This window comes from Sphaeramia orbicularis, chromosome 17 (assembly GCF_902148855.1).
Source record: "Sphaeramia orbicularis chromosome 17, fSphaOr1.1, whole genome shotgun sequence".
Lineage (NCBI taxonomy): Eukaryota > Metazoa > Chordata > Actinopteri > Kurtiformes > Apogonidae > Sphaeramia > Sphaeramia orbicularis.
The window spans coordinates 4,319,178-4,346,402 of NC_043973.1; the positions used below are offsets into that span (position 1 = coordinate 4,319,178).

General features: G+C 37.8%; 1 protein-coding gene and 1 long non-coding RNA gene across 5 annotated transcripts; one reads left to right on the plus strand and one right to left on the minus strand.

The window, feature by feature from the left end:
* Positions 1 to 596: 596 nt before the first annotated feature.
* On the minus strand, positions 597 to 20,101 carry LOC115437613 (uncharacterized). The gene is made up of 3 exons (XR_003937954.1): positions 19,969 to 20,101; positions 12,305 to 12,314; positions 597 to 781 (listed from the first exon to the last, which is right to left on the minus strand). It is a non-coding gene; the product is annotated as an uncharacterized LOC115437613 (long non-coding RNA).
* On the plus strand, positions 5,804 to 23,419 carry sppl2 (signal peptide peptidase-like 2). Of its 4 annotated transcripts, XM_030160900.1 has the most exons (16): positions 5,804 to 5,918; positions 6,878 to 6,994; positions 8,604 to 8,786; positions 8,874 to 8,963; positions 9,204 to 9,343; positions 11,895 to 12,037; positions 14,460 to 14,556; positions 14,891 to 15,007; positions 17,375 to 17,456; positions 17,566 to 17,640; positions 18,244 to 18,306; positions 18,462 to 18,561; positions 19,115 to 19,192; positions 21,014 to 21,174; positions 21,425 to 21,465; positions 22,759 to 22,874. In XM_030160900.1, exons 1-16 carry the CDS (start codon positions 5,871 to 5,873, stop codon positions 22,766 to 22,768), a joined length of 1,545 nt encoding a protein of 514 aa, XP_030016760.1. In that variant the 5' UTR covers positions 5,804 to 5,870; the 3' UTR covers positions 22,769 to 22,874. The 4 variants fall into 4 exon arrangements, 3 of the variants coding, with proteins under 3 accessions (XP_030016760.1, XP_030016758.1, XP_030016759.1); XR_003937953.1 differs by lacking the exon at positions 21,425 to 21,465 and having other exon boundaries at positions 21,014 to 21,308; positions 22,759 to 22,892; XM_030160898.1 differs by lacking the exon at positions 21,425 to 21,465 and having other exon boundaries at positions 22,759 to 23,419.
* Positions 23,420 to 27,225: the final 3,806 nt, after the last annotated feature.

The window sequence follows — 27,225 nt, forward strand, 5'->3', positions numbered from 1 at the left end:
GTTTCTTCTTTGGCCATGATCTCCACTGAGGCGAAGAGACTCTTAAAACTAAGAGAAAATAAGGAAGACTTTTACAACCAAGTCATAGAGCTTTTCATGAAGAAGGATCGGCGCATGGACTTCATCTGTAAGTAAAGGTACGGCCAAAAATGGGTTTAAGTTTTGTTTTTTAAAAATAAGATGGGAGTATGTAGAAAAAAATTCAAGTATTTGATAACTAAACTTTTGGCCTAAAATAATTTTTTTCTTATCGCTTTGATAGACAACCTGTTGGGTTAACGGAAGTATATTTTTAATTTAAAAATATAAATTTTTGATAAAAATTTACCCCATCTTATGTTGACTCCTTCTGACAATAATTCGCAAAACATGAATAAATCGGATCACAACACAACCTGCATTAAAAGTGAGTAAAGCACCAGAACTTAAAGTTTGAAAAATAACAGAAATTTTTACTGAAGGTTAAAATTAAATATGTGTAGCACACATCTCTATACTTTAATTTGTTTACAGTAAATATGAATTGCTTAGACACAAGAAGGGTGCTCTATCCATTTCTATAGAAGAAACGTTCTTTGTAGGACAAATATGTTCCTGTGTATATGTTTGTGTTGGTGTAAGTGTAATTGAAAGCGGAATGCTGATGGGACATGAAGCATTACCAGTTGCATGCTGTTGGATGAATAGTGAAATTAGATGCTCTTTTCAGTTCTTACAGTTGTAAATCTGACTCAAGAAAAGTCAGTGCCTCACCAGCCATAAACCTCAACGCACGTCACTGCTTCCTATAATATCAGTATCCCTTAAGAACTCTATCATATATTTATATGTGTATCCAACTTGACTCCCAAGAAGCCCCTGCAAAGAAAAATCAGTATGTTTCAGTTTCTTTAGCGCTGTAAATAATTTTCCACGTTGCTCTGAACATGCCCTACACTCCAATAACATATGTTTCTGCCTCTGTATGATTCTACCTCACTGCACTTGCTGCATAATCCTGTTGGATGTTTTCCTATTAAATGTAAAGACTGATTTAACCCATTGTGTCCTATCCTAAGTCGAGTTATGATTCTTTCATTTTCCTGATTCCACCCTCCAATCCTACCTTTTCCTACTTGTGAATTTATGTTATACAGATGCCTACCTGTTTCACTCCCATCCCAATACTCCTGCCATATTTTATACATTTGCGTTTTAATATCACTTTTCATTTCAGCCTTACTGATAGAAGTCTGAAAGCCTACATCCTTATTTTTCAATGCTTATTGGCCAGCTGATCTACATTCTCATTACCTTCTAACCCTACATGAGCAGGCACCCAAATAAATCTTATTTCATAATCTCTCTTTTGAAGATGATATAATTCACTCAGAATTTCAAACAGAATGTCTTGTCTACATACCGACTTTCCACTTTTCAAACTAGACAGAGCTGAGAGGCTATCAGATACAATAACCACATGCTGTTCGGAATTCCCTTCTACCCACTGCAATGCTAGGCTAACTGCCAAAAGCTCTACAGTAAAAACTGATAGATGATCTGATGCCCTTTCTTTAATAGCCACATCGTAACTGGGAATGAAGACTGCTGCTGCTGTTTTCCCTGAATCCGGTTGTTTTGATCCATCCATAGTTAGGTTACAGTAGTGGTGGCTGCATAGACATATATACGTAGACGCCGCATCGACTGCCGCTGCCCATTGGAGTGACATGCCTACGGGGCGGCCATCTTGGTACAGTGCTACTCCCTGCTACTGCGCATTAAGTCTATAGAGGAAACAGGTGTTTGTGCTATGACAGTCATAATAAATCGCTCAATTGTCAACATATATTTACGTGGGTTGTTTGTTACAAACATCAGACATGAAGGATAGACAGACAGATATAAATAGATCAAAAAGAACTCAGAAAATGTCAAGGTGTGTTCAGCTCTTTAAATTGCTTTAAGGGAATTGCATTTGATTACTATTATTATCATCAAAATACTATAATTATCACTATCATAGATAATATTGCTATTATAATTTAACTATTATTATTATCAGTTATAATTAGGACTGCTGTTATCACTGCCATATTATTATTGATATTATTTTTGTAATTATTTTAACTTTGAAATATTTAAGATAAGTGCAAAAACATAACGAATTCCCCTAGAAATATATTTACAAGTTTACAAGAATATTTACAAGAGCTGCCTTTCATTTATCAGGCCTATGGAAGATAAAACCCCTGAAAGAGAACCGTTTGGCACAAGTTTGATTATTTCAAATATATAAACATTTAAAACCAATACAACAAGAGAAGTTGATGGAAAAAAGAAAACATTCGAAAAGGAGCGAGATGAAGTTAAACTTATATACTCCCGTCCCCTTATCCTGTCTTTTTACTCACCATAAATTCCCATGTCAGCTCCCAGAAGTTAATCTTAAACTTAATCTTATACATATCAAAATAAATTCTGACTAAGCCTGCACAAAACACAAAAATGCTATACATATTAAAAATAAACTGTCCATTTCAAAACAGTATTACACATCAAATTAAACTCTGTCCATTTCATAACAGTATTAGGCCTATACATACCAAAAGTAAAGTGTCCATTTCATTGCTGAATTACCAACCAAAATTAAACTGTCCATTTTGTAACAGTATTACACATCAAACTGATCAAACTATAACACAGAGTAACTAATACTTTCATCATATTTTCTTAACATTTTGGTTTTGATTGTCCCTTTTAAACATGTTATTTGATATACTTGCCTTCAGTTCATCATTGAGGTTGTTCCATAAGTTAATTCCTGAAGTCATTTTTTCAATGTGGTGCAGCCTCATTTGGACAAACACAGACACTCCTAATGTCAGTAGGTCTGAATGGTGGGTGTCAATGCCAAATTGTGTAACTGTGTAGATAATTCATTTAGCAGACAGAAGCCATTTTTACCTGCTTGACTAGTTCCGCCTACTTCCTGTAGCCTTTGTCAGAAGCGTCACATGATGTTGCTTTGACGTGTCTTATAGGCTGCTCAGGAGGATTTCCCAGACAACAGGGACGTTTCTGATGCAGGCCACAGGAAGTAGCTGAAACTAGTCAAGCAGGTAAAGACTGCTCCTGTCTGCTAAATGAATTATCTCCACAGCTGGACTTGGAACACAGCATGAACCTTTACCAGACTTTCACAGAATGCCAAATCCTGTTTTTTTAATATGTTCCCTGAGCAAAAACACATTCTCTGTGCCAATCTCTTCCTGGACAACATGGGTCACCAGTGACACCTTGAGAGTTTGTCCTAATTGGACCTGGCCAATCATCTGCTCTGCTGCTTTCACCACCTTTATTAAAAAAAAAAAAAAAAAAAGGAATATATGAAACCTATCTAACAATTTGCTTGCTCACATTTATTCCTTATTTACCTGTGAAAACTGATTCCACCAGATCTTGTGTTTATGTTCCACTCATTGAACAGCCATAAGTGGCAGAAGTCCAGCATCTGACAGTTTTGGCAGGAGATAGTCTGTTGGAAACTGTGTAGAATTTGTATTTGGGTAGTAAAACCGGCCTTTTTAAAACATCCAAGCATCCTGTATGATACCTACGTGTGTGATGTATTAACAAATCATACCGTTTGGAAATCAACTGAAAATTCTGTGAATAATTCTAAATTGAGATTTTGGTGTACCTCTTACCTCCATAGACATACATACACTTCCACCTCTGTAAGCACTGTACCAAGATGGTGGCGCTTTAGGCACGTCCCTCAACAGCCAATGCGGTGTTTACATGTATACATCTATGGTCCAGCCCGGCCGAGGTCCACCCCCAGCTCCATTCACCCCCAGAGATGCTGAGCGTCCGGGGGCGGGACAACATCGTAGCATTTATCCAATTACCGTCTCGTTTTGAGGCAATGAAAAAAACTATTCCATGAAGTCCCATTGAAGTGCATGGACGCTGAGCGTCTACGGGCAAATGCACTGAACATAGATCGTATGAGAAAACAGCGCAGTGGGAAAGTATGAGAAGTGAACAACATCGAATCCGTTGATTTGTGATAAAGCTGAGTCTGAACGAACTCGTCTTTGAGATGAACGTGATCTAACACATTTGTAGTCAATGAAATGTCAACACAACCGTACATATTTGACCATTTAATTTTCGTAATTTTAGGGGAAGCTGAGCTTCCCTTGCAGTCTATGAGAAATCGCCTTTGACACATACTGTCCACCCCCCCATCCCACCACCCATTCCTTCTCTAAAATGTTGCCCCCAGAATATTAGCTCAAAAAGTTGACTCAGTTATATCTAACATAAAGTATTATGTACACTCTGCAGGAAGGAGTTTTCTTTTCATTGAACCACTTCCAACTTAAAATACCACATTAACGCAAAGCATGTGTTAGTCAGGGATTCTACTAGCACTTTGGCTAATGCATCGCCCAGCTTGTGACAGACACATTAAGTGCATATATATTCCCTTCTTGCTCATGCAAAATGAAACGCGATTAATAAAGATTAAAAATGAATGATATTTAATTGTGACTGATCGAAATGAATCCACAGCAACCCTGTGATTAAAAATTTTATCGTTTGACAGCACTATTATGTAAAAATCAATTAAAATTATCACCATAGGTTGGAGGATTAATTTTGATGATAATTCAAAGATGTCAATGTTTTGTCAATGAAGTAGTGCCATACACCATCTCATCTCGATTGTGAATAAAAGATCAGTTTATAAGACTTGGAAATCATTGTATTCTGATTTATTTACATTTTATGCAGTATCCTAACTTTAAGGAATTGTCGTGCAAAACCCATATGACTATAATCTAGTTAATACCTTTAGTCTAAACAATATCGTTAAAAAAGTTATTTAAAAATATCTCAACACAGTGTTTTGGGGTTTTTTTTTTTACTTTTTATTTGTTAATTTTCAAAAGAACAAACAATGAGCATGAGATCATCATGGGTGTTACAATTAAACTTAAAATGTTCTTTTACATCATGCACACATACATCATTGTACAATTATGGTTGTATTAATCAAGGTGCGTACACAATCCATTTTTCCCAGCGTTCAATACATTTCTCCAATTCAAGTCTTAAAGCAAAAGTACAGGGGTTGGACAAAATAATGGAAACACCTTCACCTCAAGATGATAATGCCCCAATCCATACAGCTAGAATTGTTAAAGAATGGCATGAAGAACATTCTAATGAAGTTGAGCATCTTGTATGGCCGGCACAGTCCCCAAACCTCAACATTATTGAGCATTTATGGTCAGTTTTAGAGATTCAAGTAAGACGTCGATTTCCACCGCCATCGTCTCTAAAAGAGTTGGAGGGTATTCTAACTGAAGAATGGCTTAAAGTTCCTTTGGAAACAATTCACAAGTTGTATGAATCAATACCTCGGAGAATTGAGGCTGTAATTGCCGCAAAAGGCGGACCTACACCATATTAAATTATATTTTGTTGATTTTTTAAGGTGTTTCCATTATTTTGTCCAACCCCTGTAAGTCTCTCCATACAGTAAATTTCTTTAATAATCCCACGCCAGAGGACCAAAGTTGGAGGGTCGGGTTGCAACCATTTTCGGGTTATAGCTTTCCTACTACTTGCCAAAAGTATCTTCAATAAGTATTTATTCTTCTGAAGGACTGTATCCGGTCAACGCAGTGTTTTATTGATATTATGAGGCCACACTTTTTCCAGGAGGTGGCAGTAACGCACAAAAAGCTGAAAGGAAAAGCCAAATATCCGAAGAAGAAGGTGGGCGTGTCTTTGAAAACAGCTGGGGCTCGAGCCGAGAAACTCGAGCCGAGCAACCAGTAGGTTGATGGGGAAACAACAACAAGCTAGGCATCATGAGGGTCCCCGGAACTCTGATTTGGGCGGTTTTTCTCATCCAAAAGGTGAGAGAGACGATGCCTGTGTCTTCGAAAACTGTTAATCTGAGTGTTTTCACCTTGCAGCGGTGCGTGGGGGCCGAAAACAGACTGTTGTTCCAAACCTTACTCCGGGAACACTGGGAATATTAGCTTGGATGCTATGACTGCGTTAGCTTGCGGATTTAACCGTGGGCCCTGGAAAGCTACACATCACCCACTTTTAAATGTATCATTAACGAAGCGGGACTGTTGCTGATGTCGTCCATTAGTTAGGATAATAACAATATGTATTCCAGTTACGTTTTTGGAAACTGAATTGGAAAATGTAAGCTATCAAATGACATAATCCTACAGGCAAAAGTCTATGGCAACGAGCCCAAAATTAGCAACTTGAGCAGAAAGTATTTTCATCTGATTATAATATGCAATTTCCTCAGAGAATCATAAAAGAGTTATGTAACGAAACAAAAATAACACTATTACGGGCATATGATTTTATACAATTAATATTACGTCGATATTTTTCTGGCATTAAGGAAATGTGCTATAAATCGAATTTATCTTTGATCAACATTTGTCGCCTTGTATTGTCCTAAATCATATCTATGTTGGTTAGTGGTCTGTTATCATTTAATAGTTTAATATTCAGATTTTTCCAAGTTTAGATTAGATTTAAAGATAAATTGAACTCTTTTATAGTAGTATTTTTTCCATCTATCTGTCTTAACTGGAATTTCACAAAACACTGTTTACAAAATATAAATCTATTAGCAGTACATTAGTCAATAAAAATAATAACTTTATTATAGAAGTCCAGAAAACTACTCTTTGTCATCAAGTACATTTTTGTCATATCAGACATAGGCCCGCAGTAATAATGCATTCAAAGGTGTGAACAACAATGGTCCGCATGTACCAGGGCCTCTTTGCATTGGTGCGGTTTGTGAAATGTACAAACTTTAATGTTGTGGTTGTGTTTGCAGGTGGTGGGAGAATATGGCATGGCCCACTTCAGTGATAAGGGCAAGAGCAAGGGAAAGGATTACTGCATATTCTTCAACTCACAGTGGGCACGTCTACCTCAGGACCTCAACAAAGCAGTAAGTCACAATAAGAGGAGGAACCAAGTCTACTATGAGCCCAGTTTAGAGGAGTTATGTGTGGTATTGAGATTCCAAATTATAAAGGGCAGGGGGAAGTAGCCTATCAGAGCACACTCACACCCATCACAATCATCAAGAAATTAACGCCACATCTCCACAGACTATGTCACTCACTGAATAAACTGTGAAGGTCATTGTTTACACACATCCATATTACGGTATCATCAAGTTTTGTTCTTCAGACTAAAGGTCAATGAGTCAAAATGACACTGTCTAATGATCTTCAGGTTAGCTGTTAGTTACTTGAATGCTCTGTTAGCTTATCTCTATTTTTAGACAGAAAACAGTCAGAAAAACCTCAAATCACAGTAACTTTGTACTTTCAAAGTCCTAATTAAACTCACCAGTGGAGTAGATTTTTGTGGAGAATGTAATACAGATCATTAATCCACTTCCAATTCAGTATCTTTAGTCTGTGTGATACAAGAAGAAATAGAAAGGAATCAAGTGCATTGCCACATTTGATTTGGATCACTGCCGAAAGCTTTTGCAAAGAATTCTCGATGTTAATTTTTAAGCAGAAAACTCAGTAATTGCATGTGTTGTGAAGGCGTAAACGACAAAGAAATTCATGGAGAGTGGATTGGTTGTCAATCAGGCCTTCCTTTATTGTGCACAAGTGAGAAACTGACAGGCGAAGCTTCACCCTCTCTCAGAGGTCAGTTCTGACCTGTCCAGGAAGTCAGTCTAATTTATAGTAGCCTGCGCTAAGCTTAAATGTGACTGGTTAATATGATGTATGACGCTGTCGCTAAGCAGAAGAAAGAAAATAAGATAAAAACAGACAGAATGTAAAACCTTGGAGTTTTCCTGGAAAGTTTTAGGGAGTTGGGTTATGCTGTACCTTATGGTATCATTAGAAACAAAGTAGCTTACAAAACATGCAGAACTGAGAAACTGACCAAGAGTAAACATTCATATTTAGGCCTGTTGTTAGAAAGAGAATGAAAACTGAAGAGCTATCATAGGTGTCTTATAAACTAATAGAAGACTTATGGTCAGTATTAAAATCAGTATTAACACGTTTGATAAACCTCTGTTAAATATTGAACCCCAAGGAGATAAATGAGTCTTTGTTGACTCATGGTAGGTCACTGTTAGTAGGGCGCATAGTGGGAAATGGATAAAAGTGTAGCATACATTTAGTCCATCAGGTTACTGTTATGATGTTATGTTGTGAAGATTTCTAAATGTGTGGATTATGAAGCACGTAGCAACAGAGTGATACACACCATATGCCAACAAACACTGTCACTGAAGTATTTTTTTACAGATTAAAAAAATAATGCAGCCAAAAATGTTGTTGTGGCAAAAGTAATTATATTAGTCTATTGCTAATTATCAGTACGGGATAAAATATTGGATTAAAGGTAGATTTGGAGTGAAAATTGAAGAAACAGATGGTTTATGATTTAGACTCGTCTTTATTGAGAACATGACAAAAATTCTCCCAGCAGTGGAACATTTCATTATTTATTTGTCCAGCCCAGTTTACAAGTTAGGTGAATTTTCTTCATTTAACTCCCTAAATCTTTTTGTTCTCTAGTCCCGTCTTCAGATCTATGACCTGACATCGTCAGTCCTGTGCTTACCCTCTGACGTCCCAGAGGGAGGCTTCCCAAATCGCATCCCCATGGTGATGAGGGGCAACTGCACTTTCTATGAGAAGGTCCGACTGGCCCAGCTTAATGGTGCCAAGGGCCTGCTCATTGTCAGCAAGGATAGACTGGTAATTGTGTTTCTGTAAGCAGTGGGTTTGATCATGTTAAGACCGGTTTTGGCCCTACAGTATACCAATATATATGTGTTTTTACAGACTCCACCAGCAGGAAATAAGACACAGTATGAAGAGATTTCTATTCCTGTTGCACTGCTTAGCTACACTGATATGTTGGACATAAGCAAGGTGAGAGGTTGTCCACATACAGCCACCTACCTGTGTATTACTGACAGGGATGGTGATATTTTTTCATCTTAGAATGTTTTCACTTTTTTATGTCGTCTAACAAAATTTGTACAAACAATGAGTCAGATATGATGTGTCTTTACCAGTACCCTGTACAGTCTATTGGGTCCTTAGAATATGTATTGCTTTTTATGTTTTCTAAAAAGAAGTTGTAATCCAAACCTCGTGTGTCTCCTGCAGAGTTTTGGTAAAGGAAGACAGGTTGCCATGTATGCACCCAATGAGCCTGTATTGGACTACAACATGGTTATCATTTTTTTGATGGCCGTTGGAACAGTTGCCATCGGAGGCTACTGGGCAGGAAGCAGAGACAGCAAAAAGTAAGTGGACACAATGAAACAACAAAGCTAAGCCATAATTCCATCCTTAGTAGAACCAGTACTTTTAGTCTTAGGACTAGAGTTCCTTTAAACAACCCAAGCTTATTGGCAGCTACTTTGATTTCAAGACCTCCTTATATTATGTATTGTTTCCAGTCACTTTTGTCCTGACATGCTGAATAGACAGACTGACATATCAGACTAAATGAGTAGAAATTCAAAACAAAACAAATTAATTCCAAGGTGACTGCTAGATTTTTTTTAATCATTGTAACTGGTGATTGTTCAATAACCTTATTCCTAGTGTAGTCCATACAAGTAGATGTTAATTTACTAATGTTACATAAACTTGGTGAAAATCAATCCCAAAATGAAAGACTGCTTTCTTGTTTTGCCTGTAACTCAAACCACTGTACAGGTAATGCAAGTGTCTATGTGTTTTTATATGATAGTAATAACAAACTTGACACATACTTGCAGAACTATTATCACATTATTATCCATGCATTTTTTCGGTTTGCCTCAGTAGATCTGACCTGCTCTGTGCCTACAGTTTATTTATTTTAAATTAAATCAATTATTGTTTTACGGTGCTGTCTCTATCAAGCAGTCAAATATCAGTTTACATCCATGTCTGTCCCGACTTACATAATATGCTAAAAGTAGTCATGGCTGTAGCCATGAGTTGTATTTTTTAATTTATTTATATATATATATATATATACATATATACACACACTTTATTTTTTATTTATCAACAGACAAATACAACACAGAAACTCGGGGTCACTGGTTGAACGTAAATTATTCAAATGCCATACAGTAGTACAGAGTTCACGTTCATATTTCCTGGTTAAAGTTCAGACTCCAAAGAGTGTTGTATGACATATGTGGCATATTGATTTAATATATTTATGTAATCTTATGTATTTATCCAAGTTATCCTTTTTATAAGAACCTTTATTCCAGGGAGTTTAGTTTACTGGGATCTTCCATTAACTGCAGCATAGTGACAGCTTCTTTATCTAAGGTGAATGATGATTTAACAATGAAACAAAATTACTTCATTCACATATTATTGCTTTACAAAATTCACAGACAATGATATTACAACCTGAACAATACAGTGCCTTAACATATAAGCAAAATGTTCTAGACAACGTGATAATTAACATCTGCATAGATAGATAGATGGACTTTATTAATCCCAAACTGGGAAACTATAGCCATACAATTTGATTTCCATTTTTCTACTTAGAATTGTTGTTCACCAACATCTTGAATCTCAGTTAGAAAACTGAGAACTTCACCATCTTTGTAACTCCAAAAAATGTAAACAAATTGTTTGTTTGATTTTCATAGACTACAGCTTATAGGTCGAAATCAGCCAACAGATTTACATAGAAAAAACACAATAGATACATAAAAGCAACAAATAAAAAATAGTAAAAAAAAGAAAAAAGAAGCCTGTATAAACTCACCTTTTACAGAAATTTATATGAAGTAGAAACATGCTTTTTTCATAACAGTAGGCAAAATTCCTGTAAAGCTATTTAAAGAAGGGAGTGTTTCACAAGAAATGATTCAAATTCATTCCATTTCCATGGTGGACAAAGATTACTGTCTATTTTACTAGACTCTGAACATTGAAAAGAGTTCGAGGATTTGAGCTAGTGCTGTAGTTAATAGTGCAATAGAACAGGACACTGGGAATATTGGTTGATAATTCAGCAGTAAAAAGCAACATCTGTATTTTTATCGTCTGATTTAGAGTGGAGTCTCCTACAGATTCTTATGGAATACACTAGTGAGTACATGAGACAGTATTGGTCACATAGTAACACCAATGAATGTTATGTTTAGCCTACTAAAGTCACTGATAAACTGGAGTTGGGTATTCCTCTTCTGTGTGTAAATAAATGTTTTTAATCTGATGCACTGTGCAGTAGTTTAGTTCATATAAAGCTACATTTCTGTGAGGGACCAAACCATCCAATTATAGTTTTTTGCCTAATGTTTACTCAAATTTCCCCTGCATGGACACACAGTTCCAGTCTGCATGCATTCCAACTCTAGCTTCTAAATTTATCAGAGGTTTCATCTGTGGATAAAATACTCATAAAGTCTTGGAAAAGCCTTATAAGTGTGTGAGTGCTCCGTTTTTCTTCTGCAACACTGTTCAAGCTGAGGATTGTACCACTGCTTCTCCACTAAAGGCCGTACAAGTGACTCACCACCTTAATTCAATGTCAGTGTCCCTTCTAGCTTGAGTTACCAAGGTGACTAAAGGCACAGTCAGACAGGGTCTTGGACACTCATGACCACAGGCAAAAAGCATTCTGCAATGTGATTGTATCTGACATTTTGACCTGGGAGAGGAAGCTGTTACTAAATGTTGAGAATGATGGTAGAATTGCTATCCGGATTTTTACCATGTGTAAATACTGTTCACTAAAAGAACATTAAATAAGCATGTATAGGTGTTAGTTATTAACTTGTAGAGTTCACAATCTATGGTCAAAGTGTCTATGTTGCCTTTATAATCCTGCAGGCGCTACATGAAACACAAACGTGATGACAGTGCAGAGAAACAAGATGAGGAGACAGTGGATGTCACTCCCATCATGATCTGTGTGTTTGTGGTCATGTGCTGCAGCATGCTGGTGCTTCTATACTTCTTCTATGACCGCCTTGGTAAGACACAGTTACACTCTACTACTCTGAAGATAAACCATTTACATCCTACCTTTCTCTGTTTTTGTTGTAGCATAGGGCACGCCACACACAGTGCACCAGACTCTGTGGGAGCCTTAAGTTTCACTTTTGGTTTTTGGTAGTTACGGAGCGCACCCCCCATATACCCCCCCCCCCCCCCTTCACTGGTCTCCTTCACTGTACCGAAAATGTATCAAACTGAACACCCCTGTACCAACAACGTACTGAAACGACATTTTTCTGTACTGTTACACCCCTAATTTAAACTCATGCGGTTAGGGTTAGGGCAGGCCTCCAGAAACAAACAAGAATTAGATCAGACTATTGCTGTAAAAAGCCTGCATTATCTGATAGTAATCTGTGATAAGTGAGTGAGTTGGTAATACTCTATCTCCACTCTCATCATCATCATCATGGTTCTGTAGGGATACTCTTGCCTTCAGAGGGAACTTAATCCCACTTTCTCTGGCAGAACTCCACTGGGTAGATAGAGGCCCTTCAGAGCAGAGCTACAGAGATAGATGTTGAAATCTTAAAATAGGAAATGGGACACTACATGTTGGAATGTTACAGCATGATTATGTAATGTTATAGTGCTGTAGTTTTATATCTTTGACATTTAAGCATGTTGCTCTCTACTGTTTTCAGTGATTAAAATGATCAATCAGATCAGTGTGCAGGACAGAACAAGCTGCATCTAATCACAATAGTCAGGAAGCACGTATCGTCACTGACATCTTTGCTCTGCACTGAAAATCAGATGAAAGGGAAGTGCAGAAAAGTTACTGCTGAATTTTGTTGTTACAGTTTGTTGACTTTATGAGATATCCTCATCCAAGCAATAAAGATGTAAAAACATTTGATTTTTTATTTTTTTTTATTTTCAAAGATATCTACATTTTTGGCAGCTTTGGTTAATAAAGCATTGTAGGAATTTTCTGCGTCTGTTTTGCTTGGAGGCTTAAGTTATTTGAAGATGCCATTTGGAGGACTGGATGAACTCTAGCCTTCAATCCCCAAAAGACAGAGTTCAAAAACTCTTAATGGTTGCTATTCAGGACTTGCAGCTGACGTCACTGGTCATGTGATTGTTGTTTACCCCGCCATATTGGTAGGCACGCTATCTGGATCCAAAAAGTCAGAACTGTTGCTTTATATCGTGTTTTTCTTTGGACTCTTGTTTGCGTGTTTTGTTATTTGGGAGTATGTCTGTTTGTGATAAAGGCACCATTGTCCTGTCCGATATTGCCAGAGCCCTTCATAGCACCTCCAAGGTTCGTTATGTGGAAAATATAAGATCTATTGCCGTGGACCCCTACAGTTTGACCTTGGACCTCTACAGCTTGATCTTGACCTCTGTACCTCTGTCAGTGCTCAGAAGTACCCAGCAGTTAGCTACCGAAATATTTTCAACTATCTGGTATATCAGGTGTGAAAACAATGAAGGCACGTAATCAGGGGACATAGGATTGTCACTTTTTCCTGGAAGAAGAATAAAGGAAGTCTAAACATCTGAACAAACATCTAAAAATAAACCCAAACTTAGAACGGTAGGGGTTGGGGTGGGTGCCTATGGTACATGTTTATTGAACTAAATACTGGTAACGTCTATGTAGCCATAAACTAATTTGTGTTTTAATGCATTCACTTACCCTCAATAAGATGGTCGCTGCATACTCGGCTGGTGCTGGATGGTTGCCAGCCTTCGCGTTTTAAGGCTGCAGTCTATGGCAGGCCATCTCTGTCACTATTCGCCATTCCCACAACACGTCTGGTCATTTAAACGCTGTAAAAAAACAGCGTTTAAACCACCAAAACACTGTAAGAAATGGCGTCCAAACCACCAAAACGCCGTAAAATGCGGCGTGCAAATATAAAACGCTGTAAAATGCGGCGTAAATTCCCACAAAAACGCTGGTTTTTTTATGCCGTCACGTACTGTTTTAAGAGCGGCGCAAAAAGTGCTGTCTTATGGCTCTTTAAAATGCTGTATTTTACGGCGCTGTGTCACTTTTGACGCCATAAAAAGCGGCGTTTACTTGTATTATAATCATCTCCACCCCCTGGCTTTCCCAGCCACTAAAGTTGAACAGTCATCAGCCAATTAAGTAAAGAGAACAGACAGACCACACCAGTTTACCACTGATCTCCTTCGCTGCTGATTGCATCTTTTTCTTACCTGCTATAAGGAAAAACCTGAAAGCTTGCCTACCAATATGGCGTCGTAAACAGAAAACCACGTGATCATGTGACGCATGTGCAAAACCTGAATAATATTTGACTGGCGAATAGATGGAGGCTCTGTTGATGGATGTGTTTCAGAGCATCAGACTGCTGCACTAAATGAACAAATAAAAGACGATGTGTCCTCATGTCCTTTGTGTTTGTTGGCACTTTGCAGCCATCTGGGTCATAGCCATCTTCTGTGTGGCTTCCTCTGTGGGCCTCTACAGCTGCCTCTGGCCTTTCGTCCGGAGGCTGCCCTTCTGCAAGTGCAGGTAATACCCATCATTTCTGAACCCTGCTGTAAGATTTCTGCTTTACCTGCCGCATTTTGTTTTGACTCTCTGTAATGTCTCATATATTTTATTAATTTGTTTTACAGTAATTTCACAATTAATAACTCCAAATAAATTAATCTTGTACATACATTATGTTCCCTTAAGTTGTTTATTTTCATTTCACACCACAGTTACTAAGTTATTTTTTTAGGCATATAATTGTTGCGTTGTTGTTTGGGAATAGCAGATAATAACAAAGAATTTCTCCTGTCTATAATGAATGTCCTCTTGTCTTTTGTTTTTCAAAATCTGCATCGTCTTGCAACCATAGGATCCCAGAGAACAACCTGCCATACTTGCACAAGCAGCCACAGGTCCGCATGTTGCTACTGTCAGCACTCTGCATCAGTGTCAGTATCACCTGGATGGTGTTTCGCAACGAAGACCAGTGAGTGTATAGGAAAAAGTATCTCGTAATATTTAATGAAAACTGCAGAATATACTGATGAAGAATTGCCATTGAAACGGAGGATCATATTTAATGGTAGTCTGGAGGAGGGAGAAGCCTAAACAGAGATGGCATTCCTTCTAGTTGTGCACCATGGGATTGTGTTTCAGAAAAAAAAAAAGGATTATAGTCAGTGTCAATAATATTTTGATCGTCATTGAATCCCTTACACATATATTTGTAAATTTAAAAGATAATTTTACAAGTCATGAAAGTCACAATTTATGGTAAAATTTTTGAAATAGAAAAAGAAAATGTGGGAATAGAACAACTCAACACCTGAAAATTGCAGGGAAAAAAGACATTATGAGAAATCACTTTCCATGGCCTGAAGATGTCTGCAGCTTCAACATGACCAGACATGTAGTGGTTTTCCTCTTCCAACGTTTTTTTTTTTTTTTTTTTTTTTTTTTTTTAAACCTTGTTCGTTGACAGTGAGGTAATGGTTGTTTTGGAGATGGTCAGGTGTATCATGGATAATGAGAAATGCAGTCCACTGAACCATTTTAGACAAAGCCAGATGTCACTTTATTATCTTTATCAGACTGCAAATCTATTGTCTCGTAAAATTCCATTTTCAATAAACAATACATGATGTTCATATGAAAACATGAACATGAAACCATGAAAAGATTACTGTCTGGATATTATTAATTTGGACATTAGGCACAAATTTGACGTGGAACTGGTCAAACTGAATGATGAAAAAAAAATCTATGGTGAAGCTATCTGTATTTATTTATTTATTCACTTATTTAGTGTGAGATTATTTCCCTCCAGACTCTCAAATTCCCCTTGAGAGGCCTGATTTTAGCCATTTGCCACTATCGGAACCAAAATTCTTATAAAATGTTAAGTGGGTGCAGAGTAATCTGTCAAACTGACCAAAAGTCACTTCTTACTATGGCCATGTTTCCATAAAATGTGATATGAAATTGAAGCAATGGGGGGGTTGTAAAAAGAAAAACAAAGACTGTGAATTAGGGGTGCAACAGTACAGGTGGCCCACGGTTCGGTCCGTACCTCGGTTTTTGGGCCACAGTTTCAGTTCAGTTTCGGTACGTGTCTTGGGCGTAAAGAGAACAGTTTTTTTTTTTTCCCCAAAATTATATTTTTATTTTACTTGTCAGCAAACTAAATTTCACAATAAGAACAAATTATATGACTGTACTGAATGAAATAGCACTTTCTGTACTGAACAATAGAACCCTTTCTTATTTCTTGAGTACTTGTACACAGTCATATAAAACAGACACATGCACACATTAGGCCCAAAGGGAGCTTTTTTTAAAATGAATAAATTCCTGTTCTGCATAGGGATGTAAAAGGAAACGACAGTATAAAAATGCCATGGTTATCTACCGTATGCATTTCCTTGTCTCGGTACTAAAAGTGAGTTACTGTGTAGACAATGTGTTTAATCACAGGCTGGGTCGGGTTGTGGGTCTAAGCAGGGGTACGAGCAGGTGTGGAAAAGTGGTGGATCTGTGCAGGACTCTGATGAGTGTTGAGTCTAAAGCTGCTTCTCTATCCACTGTCTCTCACTGAGGGGCGGGGTTTCCCAGCGCTGCATGCTCACATGTATGTCCAGAAAGGGACAGAGCAGTGTATAAAGCACCAACGCAAAATCAACTGCAAAACTGAAATCCTGTGGTCCATAAGGGTGGAATGTCCCGTGCAGGGTGGACCGAACAGTACATGGTTTTCCCTAGTACTGTTGCATCCCTAGTGTGAATTATGTGCATCTTCATAAACTGGTTATCGATAAATAATCTTGGCTGCATAGTACCACCAGAAGGTGGCGCTGTAGACCATTTTGCATATGGCTATGGTACACAGAAATAAAACATTCCACTGTTATTATTGTCCTCATGAGTCCACTCTGCGGGCTGTACTAGCAGGCATATATTCATGCTTTAATACAGTAGACATAAGAGGACACTAAGGATCAGCATGTCTACTATGTCACAATCTATTGTAGAAGAAATATTTCCAAAGTAACAACTAGTGAACAGCGAGCCTAAATAATCTTTTTAGCTATTTTAATGAACTTCATAAAAGACAAAGCTTCAAAATGTGCACAAAGCTGTTAATGGAAACACATATAGAAACACCAAACCAAATGAAAAAAAGATTTTGTGTTGAAGGTGGGTGTCTGGTTCAGGTCTGAGAGCACATTGACCGTGTTGTGAGTTCTACATGTGTGTTGGATGACATAATGGCAATGCTGTCTTAGCACTGTGTGAGTAGTATGTGACTATGACAGTTGCATTGTGATGCATTAAAGGACACTCTGTTCACATCCAGGTGGGCGTGGGTGTTACAGGACGCCCTGGGGATCGCCTTCTGTCTCTACATGCTCAAAACAGTCCGACTGCCCACATTTAAGGTGGGTTGAACACAATCCAGAACAATGTGAAAAGTATAGGGGTGTGGTTTAGTGAAAAATAGATCTGTGTATCTGTGATTCTAAATGAATTGTTCTTCTCTGACTGCAGGCGTGTACGTTACTGCTGGCGGTGCTTTTTGTCTATGATGTTTTCTTTGTATTTATTACACCCTTCTTTACAAAGGTACGTCTGTGCTGCATCAGAAATTATGTTTTGATCTGAATAATTTGTTTTGGGCATTTCTCCACACAAACAAGTCCTGTTTTCACCTTGTTAGTATCAGTATTGCTTTTTGTTTTTTTTCTGGTTCATATGATTGTAAATGAATCCCTACAAGTATGAGGCACACTGAATTTTTCTTCCTGATCATGAAGAACAGACACACTACTGTCAAAATATTTTTTGGATTTGTTTATGTATTTTAAAATGTAATTAATATGAAAAATTATGAACTTTGAGCTAAAATGCTGTTCATTTCAGTCATAGTTATAGCATATGTTATTGCAAATTTCAAATATAGGAAATGTTTTCTGTTTCTCAATGTCAAGAAAGACGGTCAGGTGCTATCTTGGTCTTCCTGGCCAGTAAATGTGTGGGTTTTAGATTGAAAAGCAAATCAGTAATTTTCATATGAATTACACATTATTAACAGTCTAATTTTACACATGACCCATGCTAATGAGGATACAGAGAAATAAGGATGCATGCTTGGAAACATTTTGACCCTGCATTCATATGATGTAGTTCTGATCAGGTCCAATAGCGTCTTGTGTCTTTTCTCCACAGAGCGGTGAAAGTATCATGGTGGAGGTCGCGGCTGGTCCCTCTGACTCCGCCACTCATGAAAAGGTGAGCACCGTCTGGACGCCACCACTCCCTGGATGTGTTTGTGCTGTTGAAATGCAATATTCAGATTGACCTCTTCTCCTAAAATTCCAACAGCTTCTGTCAGTGCACAGCAAAAGCATGAGCTGTTTGTTTGTTTGTTTGTTTGGTTGCTCCAGCTTCCTATGGTGCTCAAAGTGCCAAGGTTAAACTCGTCTCCTCTGGCTCTGTGTGACCGGCCCTTCTCCCTCCTGGGCTTCGGCGATATCTTGGTACCAGGTAAGAAATCATACTCTCACATTGTAGATCTCATATTATGCTCCTTGTCACAACCAGAAATGATTTCTACAGACAACCTATGACATTTTTAGGACATAAAATGTTCTCTGTACACCTTGCTAAGTGACACATGGAGAAGGACCAACTCTGAAAATGACAAGAAAAACTCTGGCACACACTTTCATACAACAAATGAAAAACAATCTTTTATTGAATGTTTTACTTTTCTAAAAAATGATTGTAATCAAGTAGCAAAATAAGGTATGAAAATAGAAATATATGAAATCATCTTTCATTAATGCAGCTACAGTTACCTGTTAAAGACCTGTGAATAAAGACAACATTCAATCTGCAGTATAAGAGATTGAATTGGTTGTCAAAAGAGCTACATTGTTGTGAGTTTCTCTGCCACATTTGGACAACATTGCATTCTGTTTTCACCTGCAGTTTAGTTTTCTTCAGATAAACCAGACCCCAAACCTCATGCTGAACTACGTTGTTGAATACTGTTTATCCTGATGTGAATGTCTCCTGTTTTTGTGTTTTCTGTCAGGTCTGTTGGTGGCATACTGTCACAGGTTTGACATTTTAACGCAGTCCTCCAGGATCTATTTTGTGGCCTGTACAATTGGTACGTACATGCACAGGGATCTAGGGACTGTATCTAAATGAGGCTCTTATTTTCAGGATATACTTTTTAAACTCAACTACACTAGTGGCAAATGTGACACTTGATGTACATTTCTTTTAGAAAGCAGTTTCATGACCTGAGTTGCAGTAATCTGCCATCATACACCATGTGGTTTGAGTATAAATCTGTAAACAGGTTTAAAACTGTACCAGGTTTAATGCTGCCTTCACATGTTATTGGGAATTATGGAAAATACTAGTTACAAACTCAAAAATTTAACATGAACACCCCCTCACGTCGTATTTTCCACTGGAGAACTGGGAAAACATTTTTAAACATGAGATGAAAATAACCTTTGACCTTTTCAACATGGCAGAGAGTAACGAGGGATTCATCACGAATGATAAACAATGCTTTTATTAACATTCTGCTGAATCTGCACATTTATAGCATACAAAATTTACCAAAATGGACCAAAAAAGTGCTGTAGTGCCCTGTAGACATTGAGCAGGTTAACCCATAAAGACCCAAACATCCATCATCAACCAAATCCATCTACTGATCTAAACTGTTTAATACCTGTTGATCCACTAAACCTATCAATACATGTAAATAATTAGCGTAAAATACAGTTTGTCATCTTTTTCATGATCATCAGATATGACCCATTTGGATGTTCAGAGGCTCTGTAGTGAACGTGGAAACAATGTTATCTTCTACAACATTGATTCACCTGTAAAACCCACTGAGTTGGATCAATGCCAGTGGATGGACACACTGGGTTAATGTTCAGTTAATGATAGAGTTGACTGAAGAAGTCACTGTTCCTTAGTTTTCTTTGTGATATAATAACCTTCAACTTTAATCTGAGCTTTTATGAACATCTACATGATCAGTAAATTAAATATAGGAAAATACCTGATTTGCTCTGAAAAATGTAAAACACAGAGAATATTATAATAAATGGTGATAAATCACTTAAAGCAGGGGACTCAAACATGCGGCCCGCCAAAGGTTCCAATCTGGTCCGCGGGATGTTTTTGCAAAGTCAAAAATTCCACAGACTTGAATTGAATTAAGCAAAAAAAAAATTTAGCTTGAATTATGGAAAAAATGTTGAATTAAGTAAAAAAAAATCTTCATTTAAGTAAAAAAAAAATCTTGAATTAAGCAAAAAAAATCTTAAATTTAGCAAAAAATCTCGAATTAACAACTTAAATTTTTTTTCTTTTAGCGCAAAAAAACATTAAATTATGAAAATATTTACATTTACAAACTATCCTGTAACAATAAAATGTGAATAACCTGAACAAATATGAACAACCTGAAATGTCTAAAGAAAATTAAGCACAATTTTAACAATTTTCTGAGTTTAATGTTTTTGTAGATCTGATCCATAATGCATATTATTGTTAAAATTGCACTTATTTTTCTTAAGAAATTTCAGTTTTTTCAGGTTATTCACATCTTTTTTGTTTGGTTAGTTTATAAAAGTAAGTATTTTCATAATTTAATGTTTGTTTTTCTTTACACCACAGCAAAGACAAAAATTTGGAGTTGTCATTATTTATATGTTATGTTATTATTTTACTGGTCCAGCCCACTGGAGATCAAATCAGGCTGAATGTGACCCCTGAAGGAAAATGAGTTTGAGACCCCTGACTTAAAGGTTAAATATAGAGAAAATATATATATTTTGAAAGTGCCACAAAAGTAGCACTGGGTCTTTCTGGGTTAAAGATCAAGACAGATGTTCGACGAGTGCATCCAGATCCCATGTCACTGACTGATGTGTGTGTTGTTTTCTCCTGTGTGTGTCAGCGTACGGCGTGGGCCTGCTCATCACCTTCGTGGCCCTGGCTGTGATGCAGATGGGTCAGCCGGCCCTGCTCTACCTGGTGCCTTGCACTCTGCTCACCAGCCTCAGTGTAGCGCTGTGGCGCAGGGAGCTGCCCCAGTTCTGGACTGGAAGTGGATTTGTGGTGAATACCAGTTTGATATGACTGACCTACTGCGGATGAACAAAAAGACTTTAAAACAAACACAAAAAAAAGCAAGCAACAAAACAACAAAAAATGTAGAGTTAAATAACATGCAGAGTAAAGTAGAATTTCAAGTTGAGTAAACCCTTTAAATAATTTCATCCATTCCAACTGCCTGTTTCTGTTCTACTGTCCCCTTTACCTCCCATCGCTGCTCCTTGCCCTTTATTTTACTGTGGCTGTGCTCTAGTCTGCCGCTGAGGGCTCAGCTGTCTGTGAATGTCACTGCAGGTATTCTGAGCTTTGCTACTTTACCATTTTCCAAAACATTCTAATCTGATTCAGTTGCTTTGATTTTATTTATTTTATTTTTTTACATTGTGTTTTTCCTCTGCAGAGTAGATGTGTGCTTTAATATTTCCATATATCATACATACAGTAAGACTCATGACTAGGGGTTGTTTAAGGGAGGGGTAGTGAGTTCTGGACCAGGCTCAGGTGACGGTGGTGCTGGTGGTTCTTCCGTAGCATCGCTTATCCTGTGTATTTCAGAGGGACTAGAGGTCCAGTGAGACTTTTCTTTGTTAGGCTTTTGCTTTCATTATGATGTGGTGGTTTTTCTGATTCGGCCTGCAGGAATACCTCTGACAACAACATTCACACACAGAGCTCCTGTTCAGTTCAAGTAACACAACTAGGGATGGAACGATATGAAAATTTCATATCACAGTTATTGTGACCAAAATTATCACGGTTATCATTATTATCGCGGTGTTATTGAAATTGTGCTCAAAATGTTCAAAAAGTACTAATACACACACTGAAATAATTTAACCAAGTTGTATTTTGAAAATAACTAAATAAAATAATAGGCACAATGTACCTTCTGTTGGCAGAAACATTCAAGTATTAACCCTTAAGTGGTCTGAGCTTATTTTGGCCATTTTTCAGTACTTTTGATGTTGCCTTTATATACTATACACAGAAATGTTTACTATACTCATGTTTGGTATCTTTTTTTTTTTTCAGCACAGCTTCATTTATATCAACTGCCTGTTATTTTTTTTTCCCTTTAACCTACTATGAAAACATAAAAGACCAGAAAACACACACACAAAAAAATATAAAATCCAATTTGAATAATGTGAATAATTTATTGCATAAATAACACACAGATGCTTAACGAACCTTTTCAAAGACTTTAAAGTGAGTATTGGTTCCAAATATTAGGTATATAAAATTAAAACTGTAATAATAAAACTATACTCAAATATTTGACATAAAAGCAGATCTTTACACAGGCCTTTTCTCCGGGAAAGTGCGGTAATCAAACACGGTTATCACGATAATTAGAATTTAAACAGTCATACTAACTGTCTGCAATTTTACCGTAGTTTATCGTTATACCGGTAATCGTTACATCCCTAAACACAACTGAACCTTTGAGGCTCTGCTGTGTCTGTGGACAGAGGGATGACTGTAGCTCTTCTGTTGTCTTTTCTTTGACTCCTGTGTTTGTGAGCATCATTCCCTGTTTATGTCCAACTCCACCTCATGTGCTTTGTACTTTTTTGTCCCCTGCAGCCTCCCATAGCGCTCACACCGATCAACTGTACACAAACTGCAGCGCCGCCGACAGAGGGCCCCTCGACAAAACCAGACACAGAACCCATAGAGGCCGCCAGTCAGAGCGAAGACACGCCCACACAGCCTCAGGAAACACTCCAAGAAGAGAACGACCAAGACGAACACAAAGCCAACTGAAAGGACTAGTATGGCATTCTTATTTCACTTATTGCTATTTTTTCATCATCGAGGGTTTTTTTTTTTTCTACATTGTGTATGCATAAATGGATATTTTAAGTCTTGATGTGTATTTGCACGTGATGCAAAGGGAAGAGTGGAAGATGATCTACGAGCCTACCGGCTGACTCAGTAGACACCGGTTTAAGGCACGTGATGGAGGCATTAAAACTGATGAACACATGAATGAAAGTTGCACAGCATCCACCCATACAGACTGTACCTCCTTTAATGATGACGATGATAATGTAATGAAGAGCAGCCCGCCATTTAACACTGAATATTCCCAGTACACTCAGCCTTAAAGCCCAGTTACACAGTAGTACTAACATCTCCTGCTCTAAACTTTGACATTTTTATACATTTCTGCGGTAAGAGTCCAGATGCATCCTTTTAGGAACTTGGGTTCATGCTCAAGCAAACAGGTTTTGTATCAGGGGTATGCAAATGTCTGAGAAGTGATAGAGGGTGTGCACATGGCGTCACCGTGGCTCCACTCACCTGTGAGTCACTGTGACCACGGCCGCCCCACACAGTCCTCGTGTTTCAGCCAGGAATATTACGGTAAAAGCGTCCCTGAAGGGGCTGGACATTCCACTTGACTACAAACACACCAGTCTGTTTGGGATGGACCTGCCTTATGTACATGTGTAAAGACAGACAGGAAGTCCAGCACAGTAGAGTTACAGGAGCCACTTTGCAAAATCAAACACCGTGTGCACACCCCAGATCGTGTAAGGCAATCAATCAATCAATCAATTGAATTTTATTTATATAGCGCCAAATCATAAGAAGTTATCTCATGACACTTTACATATAGAACCGGTCGAAACCAGACTTTCAAGCCAATTTACAGAAACCCAACAGAAGACAATAACAAACAGTGGTGAAATATTGGTAGGAAACAATTATAAGGATGAAATATTTCTAATAACCTGAACACAATCACAAATATTTGATCAGTGTGTTACGGAACTGAAAAGAAGTCAAAAAGAAATGATGTAGTGGTCTATTTGGTCTATTTGATCTAGGGTTGAAGAATTTATTAAAAATAAAAAAAATAAAAAAACAGGTCTAAATCAGGAGATCAGGTGGACATGATGCGTCTCCTCTGAGCCACGGTGTGGTGGTCCTACAGAGGACAGAGACGCTCCACAGCTTCTGGTGGAAATCAGGGCTCACAGAGTGGCAGCTTTGAGCCTGACGGTAGTGAAAATACAAAAAACACACCTAAAGAGGAAAGACGTGTGATTGGATGAACAAACACCTCCGTTATCAGTCCTGTTACTGAAATGACCTTCACCTTTTAACTTCAACAGTTTTCTTCCTGGGTTTGAAGTAAAGGGACGTTCCCTCTGTCGTGTCCCAGCCTCAGTTTGTACGTCCACTGTAAACCTTCACAAAGATGCACAGAGGAATGTGGCTGCATTGTTTACATTGAGACTGGGTTTTAAAGGCGCTGTTGTCATGACCTCAGCTGAAGGCCTGTGTTGGCTGAGGTTTCAGAAGACTGTAGATGCATGCGGTGGCTGTTGGCGGTCAGTATGTTTCAACAGATACGCATGGTTCCCACCGAAAATGATTCCTACAAGATTTGTGCAGGTCTGTCAGATAAATGATGGCCTGTTATTATGTGACTAAAGAGTATCTTTGCTCATTTTGATCTACGTTATTTGCTGCCGTTAGAAAACGGCTTATTTAATAGTTCAAAAGGTGTTTTTATTTTCGTATAATCATTGTGTTTTTAAAAGTTGTGAATTGTCCTTGAAAAGTGGGAACCGTGAATATGCTGATGATCCGACCCGACAGCTTCAGACACTAAACACTTATTTTGATGCGCACAAATAACACCCAAACATCTAAATGATCATTACTGTGTCCAGTGACAGTTCTGAACATGTTTGCATCCAGTGGCCTGACATATCAGAGGTTTTTATTGTCGGACACGCAGAAACGAGTCGTTTTCTGCCACTGTTGTTTCCATGGAAACCACAGCCACAGGCGTCTGGACAGAAGTCCACCTGACTGAACAGTTCATACCCTTTACAATGTGGTGCTATTTGGTTGGCTGTTGACTGAGCCAAAGCTCTTAGTATTATTTTTGTAATTTAAGCCTTTGTTGATTTCTCATGTTATTTTTTGGGTATATTTTGTTTGCATGCCATGGGTTTGTATTAAACCAGTGTATAAACTCTAGTACAGACTGATATTTGGGAGCGTTGGTTCAAGTGTTGACTGCTGCTCTTTTGGTCCCAGTAGGAGTTCTTCTTCTTCTTCTTGTCTTAATTGATTTGGCCTTACAGTGTCCACGTCTGGAGTTAGAATGTGTCTAAACTTTGTGAACTCAAGTACTGTAATCAAAGATGAGTTAATATGATCCAAGGATCGAGGGCAAGTGGAGACGGCGCATTACCAGTGTTTTTAGATTAGTTAGTATGAAGCATTTGCACAATATTTCTGAAGTGCTGGACTCAGAACCTGTCGGCTCCGCTCTGTATGTTTATGTGTAATGAGATTTAATGAAACTACAATCTTGGAATCGATATCTAATCATTCTGCCTTTGTTTTCTGTGTCTGTGATGCAAAGGCGTCACCCGTCAGTCCTATCGCAACAGATCTTTCAGTTCAGAAGTTTTTTTGTGTAAAAACAGACAAATGGGTCAAAGGAGCAGCTCAGTGGTTCAGATGTGTGCCCTCGAATCTGTTTTCCAGGCTGCAAGATTATTCATCACCAGTATTGTTTGTCACCAAGCAGTTTTTAAAGCTCTGTTGAAGAGTTCATATAATAAACAAATATTGTATTTGATATTTATTGTTTGTTTCTTTTTTTTTTTTTTTTACCACCACCAGGAGGTATTGTGATCACTTTGTTTTATGTTTGTTTGTTTGTTTGTAACTTTTACGGGAAAACTATTCCAACCATTTTTCCCAAATTGTCCCCACAGATAGGCCTAGGCCCTGGGATTTTAAATTTAAATTTTGGGCCAAGTAGGCCAAAGTTCAAGGTCACAGCAAGGTCACAACATCTACAATTTTCCTATCTCTCATCATTGAGCAATTTTCGAAAATTCATAATAAATTCAAAACGACTCCGATTAGCCTCCAGTTTGATCCACCCGTAGCTTAGAACAATATCTTGTATCTGGCACAAAATTGTCCACATCCACTGTGGAATGTGGACTCTGTGGACATTTACATTTAACACTGAAAATCCCATTTATGGCACATTTTTCATTAGAACTCAACAAATATTGATTGGAATTGAATATAATTTGACAGACACATGACTGGTACCAAGCTGCAACTTTTTCTGCTGTATGGAACAACCTGGAAACTGTTTCATTTCAAAGGAAATAGTCTCTCCACACATGCACACCGTTCACGGTGCTTGGCGGAGGTTTGCGTTCTCTGAACACTTGTTTTTTAATGGTGTTGGATAACCAGTTTACTGGTTTTAAACGTCGACTGGACATGGACCTGATCTGTACCACAAATCTGAAATGTTCTGCACTTACATTAAAATAATACTTCCTACCACCAGTATTTAGATATAGAATGTTTTCTATATTTTAATTAAATAGTTACAGAAGCCGAGAACGGCCATGGTTTAACACATAATTTTATGGTCGTTATCTCGTGATAACGAATTAAGTCATTATCATGAGATAATGAACTTTGTTTTCTCATGATAATGAGTTAATTAAGTCATTATCATGAGATAACGACCATAAAATTATGTATTACCCATGGCCATTCTTGGTTTCCATAAATAGTATCTTTTACTTGTTGCAAGTGATGAAATACTAGATTCAAGTTACTCTAAATAAATGCATATTTTTCTTTTGTCACCATGCACTCGTTAGTGACAGAATTACATTTTTTATATATTAATTAAACAAACAGGTTCTAGACGTGACTCTTGTCAGTACCTCCACTTCTGATGGGGAAATAACTACAACTTTGTCTAATTTCTCTTCAGTCTGACTGAAGTGGGTCATTGTTAACTTAACCCTTTCATGCGTACTGGTCACTGCAGTGGACCGTTCTCCAGCTGTTCTCGTGTATATTCATGGGTTTTGTTGCTTTAGTTGCATATCAGCCAACACAGTGGACGCTGATGTACCATCCCATACACTGACATTCATACCATTACAGTATCTTATGTTCTTGATAAACCTGATCTGCACATGACTGAGTGTAAATCAGTTACTAATTGTTACTAGACTGTAATGAACAGTTTTCTTAATT